The 24,057-nt window shown below is 45.8% G+C and overlaps 1 protein-coding gene and 1 long non-coding RNA gene across 6 annotated transcripts; both read left to right on the top strand.

The window, feature by feature from the left end:
• Positions 1 to 1,334: 1,334 nt before the first annotated feature.
• Positions 1,335 to 21,291, top strand: skap2 (src kinase associated phosphoprotein 2). Of its 4 annotated transcripts, none has more exons than XM_052512537.1 (13): positions 1,335 to 1,582; positions 2,131 to 2,236; positions 2,397 to 2,422; positions 4,334 to 4,435; positions 7,012 to 7,092; positions 7,931 to 8,014; positions 9,035 to 9,159; positions 10,182 to 10,245; positions 10,396 to 10,503; positions 15,403 to 15,501; positions 17,170 to 17,282; positions 20,530 to 20,630; positions 20,725 to 21,291. In XM_052512537.1, exons 1-12 carry the CDS (start codon positions 1,543 to 1,545, stop codon positions 20,620 to 20,622), a joined length of 1,041 nt encoding a protein of 346 aa, XP_052368497.1. In that variant the 5' UTR covers positions 1,335 to 1,542; the 3' UTR covers positions 20,623 to 20,630; positions 20,725 to 21,291. The 4 variants fall into 4 exon arrangements, with proteins under 4 accessions (XP_052368497.1, XP_052368498.1, XP_052368499.1 ...); XM_052512538.1 differs by having other exon boundaries at positions 20,704 to 21,291; XM_052512539.1 differs by having other exon boundaries at positions 20,530 to 20,634.
• LOC127926893 (uncharacterized) lies at positions 8,086 to 9,027 on the top strand. Of its 2 annotated transcripts, none has more exons than XR_008125389.1 (3): positions 8,086 to 8,134; positions 8,255 to 8,294; positions 8,375 to 9,027. It is a non-coding gene; the product is annotated as an uncharacterized LOC127926893 (long non-coding RNA). The 2 variants fall into 2 exon arrangements; XR_008125388.1 differs by having other exon boundaries at positions 8,335 to 9,027.
• Positions 21,292 to 24,057: the final 2,766 nt, after the last annotated feature.

The raw sequence follows: 24,057 nt of genomic DNA, 5'->3' as shown, positions 1-24,057 counted from the left end.
CCGGAGGAGCTCCTTTGTGCCCTCCTGCAGCCGGGACAGTAGAGTCTGCAGGTAGGCCTGCAGCATGGCCGCATTGGTAAGGCGGCCAAGAGAGCAATGGGCGCCATATGTGGCTTACAAGTCCTCAAAGACTCCGGGGGGTCCCAACTTCAGTCGCGGGTTCCGCGCTATAATCTCCCGGTCCGGAAGGACCATGGCACAGGCCCAGCTCTCCTGCAAGGCCTCGCAGAACTCAGCAGAGATGGGGACAGATTGAGTGATCACTGTCCACCAGTTTGATGTCCAGTGTAGTGGCTACCCGAGTGAGTAGGCCCCTCATAGCCTCTAGTCGCTGGGGGCAATGAAACCCCACTGCCGGCTTCTGATGGCCTGTCAGGCTCGTAGCGTCAGTGGTGAACAGTGCCAGCACAGTCACCCAGGAACAGCCTATCACTGGACAACAGGGAACAGCTGTCATAGCTTGTAGGAATAGGAACCTGGAGGGATAAATTACCCAGTACCTCTGCAGAAAACTGGGAAGCAACCAGGTAATGGATTTGATTTATGGGTTGTTTTGTTTTTTTATGCCAACTGCAATATTACCTAGCCGGTTTAATATCCAAGCAGAAAACTAAACGGCACCATATTGAGTAACTCTGTTAAGGAACACCAAAGTTTATGTCTCTACATAGTGGAAGCCCACCACAATACTCTTACATTCTGCAAGGGAATGAAGAAAAAAAAACCTGCAGGGTAATTAAAGCAATTCACAACACACACAGAACAAGCCAGTCGGCAATATGTGTAAGGTAAATACAGTCTGTGGCAGTGAGAGCCACCAATATATTAATGGATGCACACTGAGTCATAGCGTAACTCTAACTAAACATAAGCAAGACAAACCACGGGCAGAAGATACAGATCAACCACACGCAGCGAGTAGAGCACTGAAGAGGGTTCTGGCCACGTGGCCAGCTGCTCCAGGCTGCAAACAGCCAGGGAGTATACTTCCACGCAAGCTATTACATTTACCAAGCGAACTTCAGAAAGTTTGTACACCAACCCATACGTACATCCGCCGAGAAAATGAAAGAGAACGTCTGTGTCGCGGCCATGGGGTCTATATATAGGGGCGGACCCCAGCCTTGACACAGGTGTACACCGGAGTAAATGTGTAAATCCTCACTTCGGATGTATCCCTCCGCCGCGGAGTGATACCAATATATTGTAGTGATCCAATATAGTGAAACATAACAACACGTCACATATTGCGTTTATAATTTTGTTCAGTGTGAAAAACGCATTCTATGAAATACTATTGGGCGTGCATGCGTGCAGGTACCGCGCGGGCAGGTTAAACGCGATGGCGGTGCAGGTGCATCAAGAAAGCACGGATACGGTCCGCGGTCTATATTTGAATAGTGTCACTGCACTGTAGCCAGTGGTCATTGTATTTGATTAGTGAATTTATACGGTAACTTCCCTATCTCTCAGCCCACCAGAGCTTCCGTATTAACTGAGTTTCTCAGTCTACCCTGGCTGGATTTTTGACTTTGTAAAGCTATGCGGTCAATTCCGGAGGAGTTAACGACGCTTATTTCAGGTATTTATATGATATATTATTCATCGACGTGTTAGTGTAATGGATTTCTATCCTATCGTTGTCAAACGTAAAGTTTTCCAGAAACATTTTATAACTGTTTTGAAAAAGAGGAAGTAAGTATCTGTCTCACTGCAATATGGATGGTAGAGTTCTTCCCACCATTGAGACGATTGCCACAAACAAACAGGTGCACCATTGAGTTGTAACTAATATGATTCCTTTATTAGTTGGCAGTATTGAAATGAGTAGGCAGGCAACCTATTGTACGCACGTTTGCATCCGAAGTGTTTGGTTATCGCTCCAAAGCAATTATACCGAAACAAAAAAGGACACTATTTTCATGTGTAAAAGTTGGATAAAAATTGACTTTTTTTTGTCATGTGTAAAAGTTAGAAATGTATCCTAAAAACGGGGATTTAAAAAAAAAATATTTAGAGTATAGTTGAGAACTCTATTAAATATTTGGGAATGGGCTGCATGATTCTGGTTGATTATTGTGATCACATGACCTGAAACTTTGATGCCTTCACATTTCTTTCCCTTTTAAGATCTTGAAGATTTCCTCTTCGATGGTCTGAAAGGAGAGAATTTGAGTAAGAAGGCAAAGGAGAAAAGAGAAGCCTTCATAAAGCGGATCAAAGAGGTCAAATCTGGGTATGTTTAGACTGCAGCAGGACCTATCATAAATACTTTGTGCTTTTGCAACAGCTCCTTAGTTAAATAATATAACTCTGTCTATAGCTGTTTTGCAGTTGTACAATGTGTACAACTATGTGTACTACATAATTTCCTTCTTCCTTCTTGTGTCTTACAGATACCCTCAAGAGTTCAACGAGAATCGTATGTTTTTACTCAGTGTGCTTGATGTTGATGTGTTAAAAAAAGGCACCTTACTCCGGGTGGGTATAATTTGTGGAACGTTCCAACAGAAATATGTTCCAAAAACTTTAAGTACAAGGTTGCCAACAAACAATGGATACAAAGTAACATGATCAATTCACCGAGCTAACTAGCTGCCGAATAGGCATCAACTCACCACGTAGCTAACTAGCAGCCGAATAGGCATCAACTCACCACGTAGCCAACTAGCTGCCGAATAGGCATCAACTCACCACGTAGCCAACTAGCAGCCGAATAGGCATCAACTCACCACGTAGCTAACTAGCTGCCGAATAGGCATCAACTCACCACGTAGCTAACTAGCTGCCGAATAGGCATCAACTCACCACGTAGCTAACTAGCTGCCGAATAGGCATCAACTCACCACGTAGCCAACTAGCTGCCGAATAGGCATCAACTCACCACGTAGCCAACTAGCAGCCGAATAGGCATCAACTCACCACGTAGCCAACTAGCTGCCGAATAGGCATCAACTCACCACGTAGCCAACTAGCTGCCGAATAGGCATCAACTCACCACGTCAACTCAGCCAACTAGCAGCCGAATAGGCATCAACTCACCACGTAGCCAACTAGCTGCCGAATAGGCATCAACTCACCACGTAGCCAACTAGCTGCCGAATAGGCATCAACTCACCACGTAGCCAACTAGCTGCCGAATAGGCATCAACTCACCACGTAGCCAACTAGCTGCCGAATAGGCATCAACTCACCACGTAGCCAACTAGCTGCCGAATAGGCATCAACTCACCACGTAGCCAACTAGCTGCCGAATAGGCATCAACTCACCACGTAGCCAACTAGCTGCCGAATAGGCATCAACTCACCACGTAGCCAACTAGCTGCCGAATAGGCATCAACTCACCACGTAGCCAACTAGCTGCCGAATAGGCATCAACTCACCACGTAGCTAACTAGCTGCCGAATAGGCATCAACTCACCACGTAGCCAACTAGCTGCCGAATAGGCATCAACTCACCACGTAGCTTATTCTTAATGTTTGTCCATAGGCTACCAGAGTGAGGACAGACAGTTTTCGGGAATAAACGTGGTGAAATAGCCCATTCCCTACCCGGTATCTTATTCTGCCTCTATACAACTTTGTATGTGTTGTTTTTTTGGCCACTTTGATATTTATGAAGGTTTTGGAGCGGATTCCAGTTGGAATGTTCCACAGATTATACCCCCCCCCCCTATGGGCCCTGGTCAAATGTAGTGCTCTATATTTTAATTGTATTTATGTAACCATTATTTAACTAGGCAAGTAAGTTAAGAAGAAATTCTTATTTACAATGACGGCCTACCAGAAGGCAAAAGGCCTCCTGCAGGGACGGGGGCTGGGATTAAAAATGTCAAATAAATAAGATATACATACATCACGACGAGAGACAACACAACACAACACGACATAAAGAGAGACCTAAGACAACAACATAGCAAGGCAGCAATTACTTGACAACACAGCATGGTAGCAACACAACATAACAACAATATGGTAGCAACACAGCATGGTAGCAACATAACAACAACATGGTAGCAACACAACATGGTAGCAACACAACAACAACAACAACATGGTAGCAACATGACAACAACATGGTAGCAACACAGCATGGTAGCAACACAACATGGTAGCAGCACAAAACATGTTACAAATATTAGCATTAAGGGCAAGAAGGTAGAGACAATAATACATCACACAAAGCAGCCACAACTGTCAGTAATAGTGTCCATGATTGAGTCTTTGAATAAAGAGATTGAGATAAAAGTGAGTGTTTGTAGAGAATAGATGTCCATTTGGGATGTGCATGGGTCTTACTCTAATACATCAACTACTACCGTTTTGAACCAGGAGATGCAGAGGACTCGGAAGAGGATGAAGTGGAGGACAGCAACAATGATGGAGGGTCACTGCATTCAGAACGCACAGATAAGGAGGATGAGACCTGTGAAGGTACGTCACAAACACTTGGGTTTATACCAGGGTCAGCACAAGGGCTTTAGACCATGGTCAGCACAAGGGCTTTAGACCATGGTCAGCACAGGGCGTAGACCAGGGTCAGCACGAGGGCGTAGACCAGGGTCAGCACGAGGGCGTTTAGACCAGGGTCAGCACGAGGCTTTAGACCAGGGTCAGCACGAGGGCTTTAGACCAGGGTCAGCACGAGGGCTTTAGACCAGGGTCAGCACGAGGGCTTTAGACCAGGGTCAGCACGAGGGCTTTAGACCAGGGTCAGCACGAGGGCTTTAGACCAGGGTCAGCACGAGGGCTTTAGACCAGGGTCAGCACGAGGGCTTTAGACCAGGGTCAGCACGAGGGCTTTAGACCAGGGTCAGCACGAGGGCTTTAGACCAGGGTCAGCACGAGGGCTTTAGACCAGGGTCAGCACGAGGGCTTTAGACCAGGGTCAGCACGAGGGCTTTAGACCAGGGTCAGCACGAGGGCTTTAGACCATGGTCAGCACGAGGGCTTTAGACCATAATGTCAGCACGAGGGCTTTAGACCAGGGTCAGCACAAGGGCTTTAGACCAGGGTGGTCAGCTCAGTTGGTAGGAGCATGGGAGGGTCGCATTCAGAACGCAGGGTAGTGGGTTGAGACCTGGGACCACCCATACGTAGAATGTACGTCACAGCACACATGACTGTAAGTCAGCTTTGGATAAAAGCGTCTGATAAATGGCTTTAGACCAGGGTCATTACGAGGGCTTTAGACCAGGGTCAGCACGAGGGCTTTAGACCAGGGTCAGCACGAGGGCTTTAGACCAGGGTCAGCACGAGGGCTTTAGACCAGAGTTGGATTAAAATAATTAAAATTGGAATTCATGCTTCTCTGTAAGAAAACAATTGGAATGAGCTAGAATTTCAGTTTATATGCTGAATTGAAATGGAATGGACCCAGACTCTGATACAATCTACAAACGTACATACATACATACTGTACCAGTCAAAAGTTTGAACACAGCTACTCATTCAAGGGTTTTTCTTTATTTTTACTATTTTCTACATTACAAAATAATAGTGAAGACATGAAACTATGAAATAACACACATAGAATCATGTAGTGACCAAAAAGTGTTAAACAAATCAAAATATATTTGAGATTCTTCAAAGTAGCCACCCTTTGCCTTGATTACAGCTTTGCACACCCTTGGCATTATCTCAACCAGCTTCACCTGGAATGCTTTTCCAACAAACTTGGTGGAGTTCACACACATGCTGAGCACTTGTTGAAATGCATTCCAGGTGACTAGAAGCTGGTTGAGACATTCTAGACATTTCTGTGCTTCCAACTTTGTAGCAACAGTTGGGGAGACCCTTTCCTGTTTCAGCATGACAATGCCCCCATGCACAAAGTGAGGTCCATACAGAAATGGTTTGTCGAGATCTGTGTGGAAGAACTTGGCTGGCCTGCACAGAGCCCTGACCTCAAACCCATCGAACACCTTTGGGATTAATTGGAACACCGACTGCGAGCCAGGCCTAATTCTTCAACATCAGTGTCCGACCTCACTAATGTTCTTGTGGCTGAATGGAAGCAAGTCCCTGCAGCAATGTTCCAACATCTAGTGGTAAGCCTTCCCAGAAGAGTGGAGGCTGGTATAGCAGTCAAAGTGGGGCCAACTCCATATTAATGCCATGTTTTTGGAAAGAGATGTTTGATGAGCAGGTGTCTACATACTTTTGTCCATGTAGTGTTTGTGGTTATCTCTCTCTCTCTCACCAAGTCTGTGTGTGAGCGAGAGAGAAAGCTGAAGTGAAGGAAATTGTGAGACCATTGACATTCCAGTTGTAACTTGGCAACTGACTTGGAAGCTATTTGAAGGGCACAGCTGTGGGTTGGCCCCTCATGACAGAGAGAAGCATAGTTTATTACTCACATCCTGGAACCTCGCAGAGTGGCAGTCGAGAGGTTTACAGTTACTACTTTACATTTCTACTACAGTCCAAGAAAAGGCATGCAGTAGTATACAGTAGTCTACAGTATACAGTAGTCTTTCTCCCATAACAGTAACCTACACAGCGTTTTGTGTATTTGCTTTTGGTTAATAGAGTATCAAGATAAACGTTGTGAAAGGCTAAGGGGTCTGGGTTTTATTGGCCTTTAAACAGCTGCCAGTTTTATGGCCCCTCTTTCACTCGGAGCAACTTTGACACAGAGAGTTGAACATTTGCATTGAAGTTGCACTAGTTGGCTGCAAAATATTGTTCTCTTCTGCACTAAAAGATGCTTAACTTCTATATCGACCCAACTGATGACAAACCAAATAAGCAAAGATGTGTGTTACCCTCTTTTTGGACATTGTACGGGTGCATTTTCACTGAGATTCATTGGAGTCGGGGACTGTGTAGTAGGTCTTCTTGGTTTTCGGGAGCAAGAAAAGACAAAGCAAAACTGTACTATTTCCTGTTTTTCCTAAGTAACAGTTGTCCAATCAGCTTAGCCATAGTCATTGATCTAAATGATGAGAACGTAAAGAAGGTTGCTATAGAAGGCTGATAGACTTGCATCGTTGTCTCTCTGCCTATAGGTGCTCAGCAGTCTCTAGCCGTGGCAGCTCAGGACCTCCAGTCTGTCTTCAAGGCCGGACACCTGGAGAAACGCAGGAAGGGTGGGGTTCTTCCATTGACATGCATATATTAAAATATATACACATATATTGTTTATATACGACATTGGTGTCTTTACTAACATACACAACACACACTCTGGGACTTTTGGGGAAACAACACTGTTTATATATGACATTGGTGTCTTTACTAACATACACAACACACACTCTGGGACTTTTGGGGAAACAACACTGTTTATATATGACATTGGTGTCTTTACTAACATACACGACACACACTCTGGGACTTTTGGGGAAACAACACTGTTTATATATGACATTGGTGTCTTTACTAACATACACAACACACACTCTGGGACTTTTGGGGAAACAACACTGTTTATATATGACATTGGTGTCTTTACTAACATACACGACACACACTCTGGGACTTTTGGGGAAACAACACTGTTTATATATGACATTGGTGTCTTTACTAACATACACGACACACACTCTGGGACTTTTGGGGAAACAACACTGTTTATATATGACATTGGTGTCTTTACTAACATACACGACACACACTCTGGGACTTTTGGGGAAACAACACTGTTTATATATGACATTGTTGTCTTTACTAACATACACGACACACACTCTGGGACTTTTGGGGAAACAACACTGTTTATATACGACATTGGTGTCTTTACTAACATACACAATACACACTCTGGGACTTTTGGGGAAACAACACTGTTTATATACGACATTGGTGTCTTTACTAACATACACAATACACACTCTGGGACTTTTGGGGAAACAACACTGTTTATGAGTCTCCAGATTCTGGATTGTATGACTATGTTGATGGTGAAGTTCCCATTGTCTTCCACAGATCACAGCTTCTTTGGCACAGAGTGGCAGAAGAGATGGTGCGCTTTGAGCAACCAGACATTCTACTACTACGGCAGTGAGAAAGGTATTCAACCAGACATTCTACTACTATGGTAGTGAGAAAGGTATTCAACCAGACATTCTACTACTACGGCAGTGAGAAAGGTATTCAACCAGACATTCTACTACTACGGCAGTGAGAAAGGTATTCAACCAGACATTCTACTACTACGGTAGTGAGAAAGGTATTCAACCAGACATTCTACTACTACGGTAGTGAGAAAGGTATTCAACCAGACATTCTACTACTACGGTAGTGAGAAAGGTATTCAACCAGACGTTCTACTACTATGGTAGTGAGAAAGGTATTCAACCAGACATTCTACTACTACGGCAGTGAGAAAGGTATTCAACCAGACATTCTACTACTACGGTAGTGAGAAAGGTATTCAACCAGACATTCTACTACTACGGTAGTGAGAAAGGTATTCAACCAGACATTCTACTACTACGGTAGTGAGAAAGGTATTCAACCAGACATTCTACTACTACGGTAGTGAGAAAGGTATTCAACCAGACATTCTACTACTACGGTAGTGAGAAAGGTATTCAACCAGACATTCTACTACTACGGTAGTGAGAAAGGTATTCAACCAGACATTCTACTACTACGGTAGTGAGAAAGGTATTCAACCAGACATTCTACTACTACGGTAGTGAGAAAGGTACTCAACCAGACATTCTACTACTACGGTAGTGAGAAAGGTATTCAACCAGACATTCTACTACTACGGTAGTGAGAAAGGTATTCAACCAGACATTCTACTACTACGGTAGTGAGAAAGGTACTCAACCAGACATTCTACTACTACGGTAGTGAGAAATGTACTCAACCAGACATTCTACTACTACGGTAGTGAGAAAGGTACTCAACATTCATGACTTCCCAGACCACTGTAGTTTGAGGTGTTTGGGAATGTATATTTGATCTTTTCATAGTTTTAAATTTTTATTGAATATATATAATTTCTAGCCAAGCAGTGATGTTACTGTAGTAATCATGACTTGTTGTTGTAGTTGTTTCTCTCTCTCTCTCCTCTGACAGACAAGCAGCAGAAGGGCGAGTTTGCAATTGATGGCTACAGTGTCAAGATGAATAACACCCTGCGAAAAGATTCCAAGAAAGATTGCTGCTTTGAAATTTCTTCCTCTGACAAGCGAGTATATCAGGTGAGAGAGCTCGTCTCTGGATGACACTTAGGGGCATACCATACGCTAATCATTGCAGTCTGTCCATGTAACATTTCTGAAACCACTATAGGACGGTTTCCCGGACACCGATTCACCCGAGTCCTGGAGACCTGGAGAATATATAGAATCTCATTGAAATAGATTTTTAGTCCAAGACTAAGATGTATCTGTCTGGTATACCGTCCCTTTAAACCTGGATCATAGTCCAAAACGTGGACACGTCCACACAGCAGTGTTCTACAATATTGGACCTTTGGCTTTCATACTTGTTGAGTTCTCTGCTCAGCTCAAGCAATTTCTCCAACTGTCAACACATTGAAATGAACAGGAGTCACGTTGGTTGGGGATTGTGGAGAGGTGTTCAGGCAGTACGTTCCCCTGTTCCCCTGCAGATGGTCTCAGAGCCACGGAGCTTTGTCCCAATGGGACGCCGGACTACCTCGTGTCTGTGAACTATGATTTACATCTTAAAGGGAAAATCCATTCAAACTATATTTTACATTTTTGTATTAGTCCTCTGTTGATACAGTCCCAAAATGTTTTGCATGTCAGCAGTGATTTTTTCAAAAGATTGGACTTTCAAGAAGCAAAGTGCCACTGACCACAACATAATGATGATGCAAAACACACACATTTAGAGTTTTGGTAAAGTATTTCTCACATACATATGCAGGTTTCTTAGCTAGTTTTTTCCTTCCTTGAGGAAAGTTTAGCTAATGTATAAATACAGGGCTATTTGTTTATGTTAATTAATTTAGGGGCAACTACTTACTGTCGTTTTCTTCTCTGTCTCTCTGACCGTCTCTGTCTCTCTGTCTCTCTCTCTGTCTCTCTCTCTGTCTCTGTCTCTGTCTCTCTCTCTGTCTCTCTCTCTCTCTCTCTCTCTCTCTGTGTCTCTCTCTCTCTCTCTCTCTCTCTCTCTCTCTCTCTCTCTCTCTCTCCACTCTGTCTCTCACACTCTGTCTCTCTGTCTCTCCGTCTCTCTCTCTCTGCTCTCTCAGTTCTGTGCGTCATCTCAGAAAGAGGCAGAGGAATGGGTGGAGCAGATAGATTTTGTGTTGAGAGGTTTGTAATACTCACCATCAGACCTCATATTTTATCCAATGCACTTTTCATGTCAAGTATTTTATGAATATTTTAATAGTAACAAGTATAGACTAATTCCCTTATTTAATCCGAGGCTGTGTGTGTGTGGGTGGCTGTGTGTGTTTGCAGACATGTCAGGGGTCATTCCATTGGACGAGGAGGATCAAGAGACATACGATGACATTGGCGCTGTCGAGGCGGCGCCTATTGACGATGACATCTACGAAGAACTCCCAGGTCTGCCATTTCTCTCTCTCACACACACACACACACACACACACACACACACACACACACACACACACACACACACACACACACACACTGTGTACTCTGTCAGAGAATGTAACCAAGAATCCTGTTCCTCTAGAGGACTGTTTGAATGGATGCTTCCTGATTGACACATCCTCTATGCTCTGGCTCTGTCATGTTATTACTACTATCCGTATTATGGGATAGATGGGGGAGGAGACCCAAATGGTACCCTTTTCCCTTTCTAGTGCACTACTCTTGACCAGAGGCCAATGGACCTGAATGAAAAAGTAGTGGCTCATAAAGGGAATAGCAGGCCATTTGGGACTCAGGCAGGGTGGTGCAATGTTGACGGTACATTTCTCCTCTCTCTGCTCGCTCTCGTTAACATAAACACATAGCTGTGAATTAATTGAGGTGTACATACTAACTACTGTTTACTTCTCTCTATCACTCACTCACACACACAACCGTTCAAAAGTGTGGGGTCACTTAGAATTGTCCTGTTTTTGAAAGAAAATGTAAAAATATTGTCCATTAAAATAACATCAAATTGACCAGCAATACAGTGTAGACATTAATGTTGTAAATTACTATTGTACCCGGAAACAAATTATAAAAGAAAAAATCTAAAAAGAGAATATGGTACAGAGGCCCATTATCAGCAACCATCACTCCTGTGTTCCAATGGCATTGCCACCAGTCTCAATGTCAACAGTGAAGAGGCGACTCCGGGATGCTGGCCTTCTAGGCAGAGTTCCTCTGTCCAGTGTCTGTGTTCTTTTGCCCACCTTAATCTTTTCTTTCTATTGGCCAGTCTGAGATATGGATTTTTCTTTGCAACTCTGCCTAGAAGGCCAGCATCCCAGAGTCGCCTCTTCACTGTTGACGTTGAGACCGGTGTTTTGTGGGTACTATTTAATGAAGCTGCCAGTTGAGGACTTGTGAGGTGTCTGTTTCTCAAACGAGGCACTCTAATGTATTTGTCCTCTTGCTCTGTTGTGCACCGGGTCTCCCACTCCTCTTTCTGTTCTGGTTAGGGCCAGTTTGTGCTGCTCTGTGAAAGGAGTAGTACACAGCGTTGTACGAGATCTTCAGTTTCCTGGCAATTTCTCGCATGGAATAGCCTTCATTTTCAGAACAAGAATAGACTGATGAGTTTCAGAAGAAAGTTCTTTGTTTCTGGCCATTTTGTGCCTGTAATCGAACCCACAAATGCTGATGCTCCAGATACTCAACTAGTCTAAAGAAGGCCAGTTGTATTGCTTGTTTAATCAGAACAACTGTTTTCAGCTGTGCTAACATAATTGCAAAAGGGTTTTCTAATGATCAATTAGCCTTCTGAAATGATAAACTTGGATTAGCTAACACAATGTGCCATTGGAACACAGGAGTGATGGTTGCTGATAATGGGCCTCTGTACGCCTATGTAGATATTCCATAAAAATTCAGCCGTTTCCAGCTACAATAGTCATTTAATAATTTACAACATTAACAAGGTCTACCCTGTATTTCTGATCAATATGATGTTATTTTAATGGGAAAAAAACAAGGACATTTCTAAGTGATGCCAAACTTTTGAGTGTGTGTGTGTGTGTACATGTCTGTGTGTGTGCACTATAAAGGGAATTGGGTGTCATTTGGGACACAACCTTGTTCTTGTGTTGTGTAACTTCTATGTTACAAGCATGTTAAACAACAGGTGTGGCTGACTAGCTGGGACTTTACATCCCTCACATTATTCAGATCCACACACCCTCTCTCTGTCCTGGGGCCATTTACATCCCTCACGTGTTCCAGATTCTGACCCTCTTTCTGTCCTGGGGCCATTTACATCCCTCACGTTAACCAGACCCACATCTGACCCTCTCTCTGACCTGGGGCCATTTACATCCCTCACGTTATCCAGACCCAGACCCTCTCTCTGACTGGGGCCATTTACATCCCTCACGTTATCCAGACCCACATCTGACCCTCTTTCTGTCCTGGGGCCATTTACATCCCTCACGTTATCCAGACCCACATCTGACCCTCTCTCTGACCTGGGGCCATTTACATCCCTCACGTTGTTCAGACCCACATCTGACCCTCTCTCTGTCTGGGGCCATTTACATCCCTCACGTTATCCAGACCCACATCTGACCCTCTCTCTGTCCTGGGGCCATTTACATCCCTCACGTTATCCAGACCCACATCTGACCCTCTCTCTGTCCTGGGGCCATTTACATCCCTCACGTTATCCAGACCCACATCTGACCCTCTCTCTGTCTGGGGCCATTTACATCCCTCACGTTATCCAGACCCACATCTGACCCTCTCTCTGTCTGGGGCCATTTACATCCCTCACGTTATCCAGACCCACATCTGACCCTCTCTCTGTCTGGGGCCATTTACATCCCTCACGTTATCCAGACCCACATCTGACCCTCTCTCTGTCTGGGGCCATTTACATCCCTCACGTTATCCAGACCCACATCTGACCCTCTCTCTGTCCTGGGGCCATTTACATCCCTCACGTTATCCAGACCCACATCTGACCCTCTCTCTGTCCTGGGGCCATTTACATCCCTCACGTTATCCAGACCCACATCTGACCCTCTCTCTGTCCTGGGGCCATTTACATCCCTCACGTTATCCAGACCCACATCTGACCCTCTCTCTGTCCTGGGGCCATTTACATCCCTCACGTTATCCAGACCCACATCTGACCCTCTCTCTGTCCTGGGGCCATTTACATCCCTCACGTTATCCAGACCCACATCTGACCCTCTCTCTGTCCTGGGGCCATTTACATCCCTCACGTTATCCAGACCCACATCTGAACCTCTCTCTCTGTCTGGGGCCATTTACATCCCTCACGTTATCAGACCCACATCTGACCCTCTCTCTGTCTGGGGCCATTTACATCCCTCACGTTATCAGACTCACATCTGACCCTCTCTCTGTCCTGGGGCCATTTACATTCTACAGACCCAACCTGACCCTCATCTGTCCTGGGGCCATTTACATCCCTCACGTTATCCAGACCCACATCTGAACCTCTCTCTGTCTGGGGCCATTTACATCCCTCACGTTATCCAGACCCACATCTGACCCTCTCTCTGTCTGGGGCCATTTACATCCCTCACGTTGTTCAGTACATTTCATAGGGGACCCACATCTGACCCTCTCTCTGTCCTGGGGCCATTTACATCCCTCACGTTATCAGACCCACATCTATGACCCTCTCTCTTGTCTGGGGCCATTTACATCCCTCAAATTATCCAGCTGCACATCTGACCCTCTCTCTGTCCTGAGGGCCATTTACATGGTTCAGACCCACACCTGACCCTCTCTCTGTCCTGGGGCCATTTACATCCCTCACGTTATCCAGACCCACATCTGACACCTCTCTCTGTCCTGGGGCCATTTACATCCCTCAAGTTGTTCAGAACCACATCTGACCCTCTCACTGAACCTGGGGCCATTTACATGTTATCCAGACCCACATCTGACCTCTTGTTCTGTCAGATGGCCATTTTACATCCCTCACGTTATCCAGACCCACATCTGAGACTCTGTCTGGGGCCATTTACATCCCTCACGTTATCCAGACCCACATCTGAACCTCTCTCTGTCTGGGGCCATTTACATCCATCGAGTTATCCAGACCCACATCTGACCCTCTCTCTGTCCTGGGGCCATTTACATCCCTCACGTTATCCAGACCCACAGACCCTCTCTGTCCTGGGGCCATTTACACCCTCAGTTCCAGACCCACATCTGACCCTCTCTCTGTCCTGGGGCCATTTACATCCCTCAGTTATCCAGACCCACATCTGACCCTCTCTCTGTCCTGGGGCCATTTAGTCCCTCACGTTATCCAGACCCACATCTGAACCTCTCTGTCTGGGGCCATTTACATCCCTCACGTTATCAGACCCACATCTGACCCTCTCTCTGTCTGGGGCCATTTACATCCCTCACGTTATCCAGACTCATATCTGACCCTTCTCTGTCCTGGGGCCATTTACATCTCTCGGTTGTTCAGACCCACACCTGACCCTTGTTCTGTCCTGGGGCCATTTACATCCCTCACGTTATCCAGACCCACATCTGACCCTCTCTCTGTCCTGGGGCCATTTACATCCCTCACGTTATCCAGACCCACATCTGAACCTCTCTCTGTCTGGGGCCATTTACATCCCTCACGTTATCCAGACCCACATCTGACCCTCTCTCTGTCTGGGGCCATTTACATCCCTCACGTTATCCAGACCATATCTGACCCTCTCTCTGTCCTGGGGCCATTTACATCTCTCGTTTGTTCAGACCCACACCTGACCCTCTCTCTGTCTGGGGCCATTTACATCCCTCACGTTATCCAGACCCACATCTGACCCTCTCTCTGTCTGGGGCCATTTACATCCCTCACGTTGTCACATCAGACCCACATCTGACCCTCTCTGTCCTGGGGCCATTTACATCCCTCACGTTATCCAGACCCACATCTGACCCTCTCTCTGTCTGGGGCCATTTACATCCCTCACGTTATCCAGACTCACATCTGACCCTCTCTCTGTCCTGGGGCCATTTACATCCCTCAGACCCCCATCCAACCCTCTCTCTGTCCTGGGGCCATTTACATCCCTCACGTTATCCAGACCCACATCTGACCCTCTCTCTGTCCTGGGGCCATTTACATCCCTCACGTTGTTCAGAACCACATCTGACCCTCTCTCTGTCCTGGGGCCATTTACATCCCTCACAGACCCACATCTGACCCTCTCTCTGTCTGGGGCCATTTACAGTCTCAGAGTAGAAGTGCTGATCTGGGATCAAGTCCCCCATGTTCATGTGATGTCATTCATTAGGATTTATCTCTCTCTTTATCTTTCCCAACAGAGGAGGACATGTCCTCTCCTCCCTTGCCCACACCTCCAAAGCCCAAGGTGGAACCACCCACGCCACACAGCAAACCCACCCCACCCACTACAGCTGCAGGTAAGTGGAGAGAGAGACCTGCCTGCACCCGCCTCTCATCCTTTAACCTCACCAAACACAGACTTCAGAGTGGTTCAGATCTTTGCAGATGCCAGTTTAGAGAGAAGGCCTTCTGAGACACTGTGAAAGGGAAGTCGTGATGACATGGACAGGAAGTGAAAAAGCAACTCTGAGGCATTTCACACTGTTCTTGAAATAAACACATTTCAGTTAGATCCTACTAGTTCCGCATTTAACCACATGCCTTTGCATAACGTCAGTACAAACAAACTGGAAGCTACGTTTAACCACTCACACAAGAAATGTTCTGAGTGTTGTGTTACCATGTATACAAGCTATAGAGGCTCAATCCCCTGTACATTTCATAGGGGAAAACGGAGACGTTTAGTTTATTCATTAGATCATATAAAAAAACAAGCCCACATAAATCTTGAAAATCCATACATGCACATTAGTAAAATCCTGGAGGAGAACACCGAGTCTGGGACTTATTTCCATTGTGGTCCTCCTGAGATAAGATGGCTGGGCAACATCCAACAGGTTGAACACCATATGGCAGGAAGATAAAACACAGAAGAAGAACATCTATGTTATCATTGCAGTTGCATCATAATGTACCGTCAAATGTAATTTTTCCAGCTGCCCAGAGAGGACCTGGTCTTTATGAGCGGAGGCAACACATTCTGCTCTGAGGCTCCAGTATACCACAGAGTCTCTTTCCCAGCATTACGCCTGAACCTTTATAAGCACACATCAGCAACACCTGATCTGGTCCTGTGATTGTGTGCATCTCTAACATGGGGAAAGTTATCAGTCAGATATCTGGGCACAGAACATAGAGGAGGAGAGGGCGACAGGGAGGGAGAGATGACTAGTCTATTGTTCTGTCAGAGGAAGACCTCTTGTTAGCTCTCTACCACATCAGAGAGGGCGACAGGGAGGGAGAGTTGACTAGTCTATTGTTCTGTCAGAGGAAGACCTCTTGTTAGCTCTCTACCACATCAGAGAGGGCGACAGGGAGGGAGAGTTGACTAGTCTATTGTTCTGTCAGAGGAAGACCTCTTGTTAGCTCTCTACCACATCAGAGAGGGCGACAGGGAGGGAGAGATGACTAGTCTATTGTTCTGTCAGAGGAAGACCTCTTGTTAGCTCTCTACCACATCAGAGAGGGCGACAGGGAGGGAGAGTTGACTAGTCTATTGTTCTGTCAGAGGAAGACCTCTTGTTAGCTCTCTACCACATCAGAGAGGGCGACAGGGAGGGAGAGTTGACTAGTCTATTGTTCTGTCAGAGGAAGACCTCTTGTTAGCTCTCTACCACATCAGAGAGGGCGACAGGGAGGGAGAGTTGACTAGTCTATTGTTCTGTCAGAGGAAGACCTCTTGTTAGCTCTCTACCACATCAGAGAGGGCGACAGGGAGGGAGAGTTGACTAGTCTATTGTTCTGTCAGAGGAAGACCTCTTGTTAGCTCTCTACCACATCAGAGAGGGCGACAGGGAGGGAGAGATGACTAGTCTATTGTTCTGTCAGAGGAAGACCTCTTGTTAGCTCTCTACCACCTGAGTAGGTTACACACCATGACATCACAATAACCACCCATGTACTGTAGAGACTGGGGGACATTTCGATTGATCCATCTCTCCTATAATCTCTCTCTGTCTATCTAGTGAATAAGATCACAGACTACCAGAACTACTATCAGGGGATATGGGACTGTACAGGAGATCAACCAGATGAACTGTCCTTCAGACGGGGAGACGCCATCTACATCCTCAGCAAGGTCGGTCTGGGCTGTAGGAAGCAACCCTCCTCATCCTCACTCTCACCTCCAGACAGGGATCATCAGCAGTCCTTAGAGGTTTAGGATGATCTCCTTTTCACAGGCTTACGGCTGCTGGACGCGGGTCCTGCTGGACGCGGGTCCTGCTGGACGCGGGTCCTGCTGGACGCGGGTCCTGCTGGACGCGGGTCCTGCTGGACGCGGGTCCTGCTGGACGCGGGTCCTGCTGGACGCGGGTCCTGCTCGACGCGGGTCCTGCTCGTTGTGAAGAGCTATATACACACATGATGCACTTATTCAATCACAATGGCTTGACATGTTCCATGACATAGCAAATAGTTTGCAAAAAATCCTAAATTAAGAGTTAAAACATGTTATATTACCTAGTTATCTTCTCCTTCTCCTTATGCCAAGTGTTACTAGATTCTGTGGTATTTCTAAAGGTCTCTATGAATGGCTGCACCAGACCAGACAGACCACCTAAAGTGGTCAGTTATTGCTGGACCCTCTGAGGAGTAGACATTTCATATGACAGGGGCTGGCCCGTAGCCTGTAGCCTGTAGCCCGTAGCCTGTAGCCCGTAGCCCGTAGCCCGAACGGCAGGCTGAGGTGGGCCTGGGTCTGGGCCCTCTCTCTGTTTGTGTCCCAAATGTCACCTTACTACCTACATGTGCACTACGTTTGACCAGGACCCATAGGACACTACTGATCCATAGGGCTTTGGTGACAAGCAGTGTACTATGTAGGGAATAAGGTGCCTTAAAGGATGCAGCCTCTCTCTCCTCTCTGTGTGATGGGGATTAGTTGTGTCACAATGGAAAGGTTTTTAGTGTTGTTGGCTAGGTGTCCCTCTCACCAAGCCAGGCATGGCCTTAATGGGGATGTGTGTTCTCAGGAAATGGCAAGTCCTCCACTCCATTCAGACCAGGTGAGGACGTGTGGTGGGAACCCAATTTCCGAGGCTTGTCAGCTAGCGAGGTGTAGGAGGGTGTTAGTATGCCAGGTGTGGGGAATTAAAGAGCGATTGTGTGGAGTGGCCTAAAATATGAATCCATTAATGGATTAAACATTGTTGATGTGTAATCAGCCATTTAAATCATCTCTCCAATATGTTGTAATTGAAGGCTGCGTAACCCACTACATAGTTTGTACCTCCCATCATCCATTCACTTTCTTAGTGATTTAATGACGGATGTATTTGCGGAGCGTCACTGGCCAAAATAATGAAACTTTGCAGTGTTTCACATCAGTCTCTTATTGTGGTGAATACAATGCAGTAGTCAATGAGGAAGGTCCTCCTGTGTTCAGACTGCTGGAAGAAATATATACAGTTTCTACTGAGACTCAATGAAAGTGCTGTTTTTATGATCAAGCCTGCCATCTAGTGGTTGATATAAGAACTGTCAGCTTCAGTTTCTGAAAACGACTGACCGCCTTTCTTTACCAACCGTGCAGTTTATTACTGTGTAATGATTTATTATCTATTCATCCATGTTATCATTCTATGGCCAAAGTGTTTAATCCTACCTGAAAGGGTGAATGATCAGAGATGCTGTGCAATGCCAATGTGCAGAGTAAACAAACATGTCAACAGCCCACATCCGGTTTCTCTTCCTGTATCGAAGAGAAGCAGGAATCACGTTGTCCTTTCATTGGGTTATAGTGTGCAGACTGAAAGAGCCTTCAGTTGACCTGGAACCTTGGTGTTGGGGGTTGTGGTCTGCAGGGAGGGAATGACCATAAAACCTGTCTGGACGCTCACACAGACCAGCTGCACCAGGAGGAGGAGGAAGGGCTGCACACACACACACACACACACTCACTATCTAGAGACCAGGAATAGCCTGGGCGAACAGTGCCCCCCCAGCTGCCAGACCCCCCAGAGTGTTAGACGGTGTTGTATCAGGCTATCTAACCTAAAGTAGCCTGCTGCACAATGTGTGTGTGTGTGTACTTGTTTGTGTGCTCATATATTGTCACAGTGTGGGGTCTGTGCTCCCTCCTTCCTCATAAGTCCCATATACCTCCAGTGTATTAGTGAGGCCCAGCTTCCAGCCCCCAACACTCAGTCAGGCAGCCATGACTTACCTAGCAGCAGACAACACTGGGCTGGTGTGACACCACACTGACACCACACTGAGGTGTGGCTGACTTCTACAACAGACACAGGAAGCTCACACACACAGAAGCCTGTATCACTCCCAGGGGGCTTGGGACCAAATGTCAATTCCATCATGTCACACATTAACAAGACGATTGTGACATTCACATAATGGCATAAACACTGATGTGTTTCAGTGTGTAGTTAATTAGATGAGGTAATTGGCTTCAGCTCTCTGCTGGCATCGTCTTCTGGATCAGGACAGTTTTTCCTCTTATGTGGCTTTAGCTCTGGTCCCGGGTGTTACACATGCTGGCATAGCTCTGGTCCAGGGCGTTACATATGGCTGGCATAGCTCTGGCCCAGGGCGTTACATATGGCTGGCATAGCTCTGGCCCAGGGCGTTACATATGGCTGGCATAGCTCTGGTCCAGGCCGTTACATATGGCTGGCATAGCTCTGGCCCAGGGCGTTACATATGGCTGGCATAGCTTTGGCCCAGGTCGTTACATATGGCTGGTGTAACCTGGGCCAGAGCTACACCCGCCATATGTAACACCCTGGACCAGAGCTACACCTGCCATATGTAACACCCTGGACCAGAGCTACACCTGCCATATGTAACACCCCGGACCAGAGCTACACCTGCCATATGTAACACCCCGGACCAGAGCTACACCCGCCATATGTAACACCCTGGACCAGAGCTACACCTGCCATATGTAACACCCTGGACCAGAGCTACCGCTGGACCAGCGCTTAACATGCATGCCCTTCATCATGTGGCATTATGTGAGCACCATATGTAACACCCCGGACCAGAGCTCCACATGCCATATGTAACACCCTGGACCAGAGCTACACCTGCCATATGTAACACCCTGGACCAGAGCTACACCAACCATATGTAACAACCTGGGCCAGAGCTGTTACATATGGTTGGTGTAGTCTGGTCCAGGGTGTCTGTTTTCTACATATGGCTCTCTCCTCTGGCTCTCTGTTTTGTAGCTCTGTTTTCTCTCTCTCCTCTCGCTCTCTGTTTTCTCTCTCCTCTCGCTCTCTGTTTTCTCTCTCCTCTCGCTCTCTGTTTTCTCTCTCCTCTCGCTCTCTGTTTTCTCTACTTCACTCTGTTCTCTCCTCTATCAGGAGTACCAGAACTATGGTTGGTGGATCGGGGAGATGAAGGGGTCTGTTGGCATCGTTCCTAAAGAGTACCTCATGGAGTTGTACGCCATTTAAAGGCCTGAGTAGGTATTAGATCATGCAACTCAGTCATGGGTGAAATAACTGTTGGATTGTTCCAGCAACACTAATGTGTAGTGTTTTTGTGTTCTGTTTCAGGGCATCTAAATCCAATCATCTTCCATGTGAGATGCATGGAAACAGACCATATCTGAAAAGGACACTGAACTAAGCAGCAAAGCCAACTGTCTGTAGCAAAATGAAAAATATCAGATGCATGTTGTGTCCATCTTGATCTCGCTAAGCGCTTTAAGGGGTTGTCTCGGCAGATTGAGTTCAGTAAACTGCTTTGGTTTCATTTATTATCGCCGCATTTCACCTTTTGATACAGAGTCTTTGTATTGTGAACTGTCTAGAATGAATCGCTTATGGAGTCTTTGTATTGTGAACTGTCTAGAATGAATCGCTTATGGAGTCTTTGTATTGTGAACTGTCTAGAATGAATCGCTTATGGAGTCTTTGTATTGTGAACTGTCTAGAATGAATCGCTTATGGAGTCTTTGTATTGTGAACTGTCTAGAATGAATCGCTTATGGAGTCTTTGTATTGTGAACTGTCTAGAATGAATCGCTTATGGAGTCTTTGTATTGTGAACTGTCTAGAATGAATCGCTTATGGAGTCTTTGTATTGTGAACTGTCTAGAATGAATCGCTTATGGAGTCTTTGTATTGTGAACTGTCTGGAATGAATCGCTTATGGAGTCTTTGTATTGTGAACTGTCTAGATGGAGTCTTTGTATTGTGAACTGTCTAGAATGAATCGCTTATGGAGTCTTTGTATTGTGAACTGTCTAGAATGAATCGCTTATGGAGTCTTTGTATTGTGAACTGTCTAGAATGAATCGCTTATGGAGTCTTTGGCTGAGAAATACATGTGTATATTAGAGGTTAGGCATATTTCATAAATACTTGATACTGCTCCTGGTTGTTCGTTTGTTTTGTTTGCATGCCATTCCACGCAGAGTTGGATCACATTGCCTCTACTAGACACTTATCTCAGGTCAGTTTTCCATTTACCCCCTTATGACCCGCTGAGGATTGGGTGATAGCAAGCTGATCCAAGGTCAGTACTTGGGGGGCTCTTCTACCCAGTGTATTCTGCTGTGCAGTATGAAAAACCAACCACCAGGTGGCATCAGAGTCCCTGTCTGGTCTGCAGTAATTCCAACAGCTCAACTGGTCCAGCTTTTCCCCACTGATGATGTCAGAACCTGTGTTCTTTCACAGAGACGACCATGGAATTAGAACTCACTGCAATATCATCTCTATGGGCTACACTCTGGCATGCATTTGATGTGGGTGGTATTGTTATTTATATAGATATAGTTATAAAAGTGGGCTTGCCCGTAAGATAAACAGTATTTAAAAAAAAAAAAAAAAAAAAAAAAAAAAGCCATTTAGCAGATGCTTTTATCCAAAGCGATTTACAGTCATGTGTGCATACATTCTACGTATGGGTGGTCCCGGGGATCGAACCCACTACCCTGGCGTTACAAGCGCCATGCTCTACAAACTGAGCTACAGAAGGACATTCATTCATTCATTACATTCATTTAATTGATTTAGAGAGAAAAAATCATCTGGTTTCCCAGATTGAAATTAAGATCAACCCTGGACTAAAAAGCATGTTCCATGAAATAGCGTTTCAGTCTTTGATTAGGATTTACTCTGAGAAACCAGTCCTAGGATTCCCTTGGTTCATTTAGGCTGCGTTTATACAGGCAGACAAATTCTGATCTTTTGACAAAAATTTATTTTTTTACCAATCGGATCAGATATTTCGCCAATAATTGGGCAAAACAATCTGAATTGGACTGCCTGTGTAAACCCACTCTTAGTCTTTTCACACACTGGTAAATGGTCTGTATTTTCTGAAGATGTGTAAGAGGTGGGATAATTAATTTCCCGATGAGTCAAGTTGGCCTGCTTTAGGCTACTGGACCATATCATTAAGGAACAGCCTCGCTACGCTGCTGCTGATTCGGAGAAATGTCTGTGCCTGTTGAAGTGAATAGACTTAATTAAAAATCTCAGTCTCAAATAACACCCTATTCCCCTACTCTACATAGTGTACTACCCATAGGGCTCTGGTGGTCAAAAACAGTGCACTATATGGGTATTAGGGTGCCATTTGGGACGTAGAAGGTCTGTGCTTGTTGAAATGAGAAGGCTTGATTAAAAAGATGAGAGATCTGAGTGAACCTGGACTGTATAAAGTTAGGAGAGAAACAACATGGGAGGAAGAGGGAGACAAAGCGGCCATGGAAGTTCTGTGTTGCTTTTATAATACCTGAGAGACTGGGACCCTGCAGAGGAGCCCTGTGTGGCAGATGGGCAGTCCTGCTGTGTGCCTGATTGAAATGGCGAGGACGACCCACTGTCAGCAGTGGGGGTAATGGCCCTCTGAGGGGCTGTTTGGCAGACAGGATCTGGGCTCTGACCTCCGGGCCTGAGTCTGTGTTGAGGAAGGCATATTATTCTGTCTGCATCTCAATAGTCTACAGTGGCTTTCTCTTCCTCTCTCTCTCTCTCTCTCTCTCTCTCTCTCTCTCTCTCTCTCTCTCTCTCTCTCTCTCTCTCTCTCTCTCTCTCTCTCTCTCTCTCCTCTCCTCTCTCTCTCCTCTCCTCTCTCTCTCTCTTCTTACCCTCTCTCTCTCTCTCTCTCTCTCTCTCTCTCTCTCTCTCTCTCTCTCTCACTTCTCCCGCTGCCCACCTCTTTGCTCCCTCTGTTCTCTCCACTCACTATTTCATTCTCTATTTCTTTCTCTCCCTATGTCTCTCTTCTTATCCTCTCTCGCACTCTCCTTTCTCTCTCTCTTCTTTCTCTCTCTCTTCTTACTCTCTTTCTCTCTCTCTCTTTCTAATATAATATAATAATATATGCCATTTAGCAGACGCTTTTATCCAAAGCGACTTACAGTCATGTGTGCATACATTCTACGTATGGGTGGTCCTGGGAATCAAACCCACTACCCTGGCGTTACAAGCGCCATGCTCTACCAACTGTGCTATTTCTCTCTATCTCTTCTCTCTCTCCCTCTCTCTCTCCCTCTCTCTCTCCTCTCTCTCTTTCTCTTCTTTCTCTCTCTCCCTCTCTCTCCTCTCTCTCTCTTCTCTCTCTCTTCTCTCTTCCTCTCTTCTTACTCTCTCTCTCTCTCTTCTCTCTCTTCTCTCTCTCTCTCTCTCTCTTCTCTCTCTCTCTCTCTCTCTCTTACTCTCCTCTCTCCTCTCTCTCTCTCTTCTTACTCTCTCTCTCTCTTCTTACTCTCTCTCTCTCCCCCTCTTCTTACTCTCTCTCTCTCTCTCTCTCTCTCCTCTCTTCTCCCACTGCCCACCTCTTTGCTCCCTCTGTTCTCTCCACTCACTATTTCATCCTTTATCTCTTTATTTCTTTCTCTCTTTCTCTGTTTCTCTCCACCCCTCTGTCTCTCC

This window comes from Oncorhynchus keta, unplaced genomic scaffold (assembly GCF_023373465.1).
Source record: "Oncorhynchus keta strain PuntledgeMale-10-30-2019 unplaced genomic scaffold, Oket_V2 Un_contig_8605_pilon_pilon, whole genome shotgun sequence".
In the NCBI taxonomy this organism is placed as follows: domain Eukaryota; kingdom Metazoa; phylum Chordata; class Actinopteri; order Salmoniformes; family Salmonidae; genus Oncorhynchus; species Oncorhynchus keta.
The sequence above is the reverse complement of the archived record's forward strand: the minus strand, read 5'-3'. Positions and strand labels throughout refer to the sequence as shown.

What these genes read in the sequence shown, in the direction of transcription:
- skap2 (XM_052512537.1), top strand. Translation starts at nt 1,543, where the DNA reads ATGCGGTCAATTCCGGAGGAGTTAACGACGCTTATTTCAG. An exon ending in GTTAACGACGCTTATTTCAG is followed by an intron (nt 1,583 to 2,130) that starts GTATTTATATGA and finishes TTCCCTTTTAAG; the next exon opens with ATCTTGAAGATTTCCTCTTC. An exon ending in CATCTACGAAGAACTCCCAG is followed by an intron (nt 10,504 to 15,402) that starts GTCTGCCATTTC and finishes CTTTCCCAACAG; the next exon opens with AGGAGGACATGTCCTCTCCT.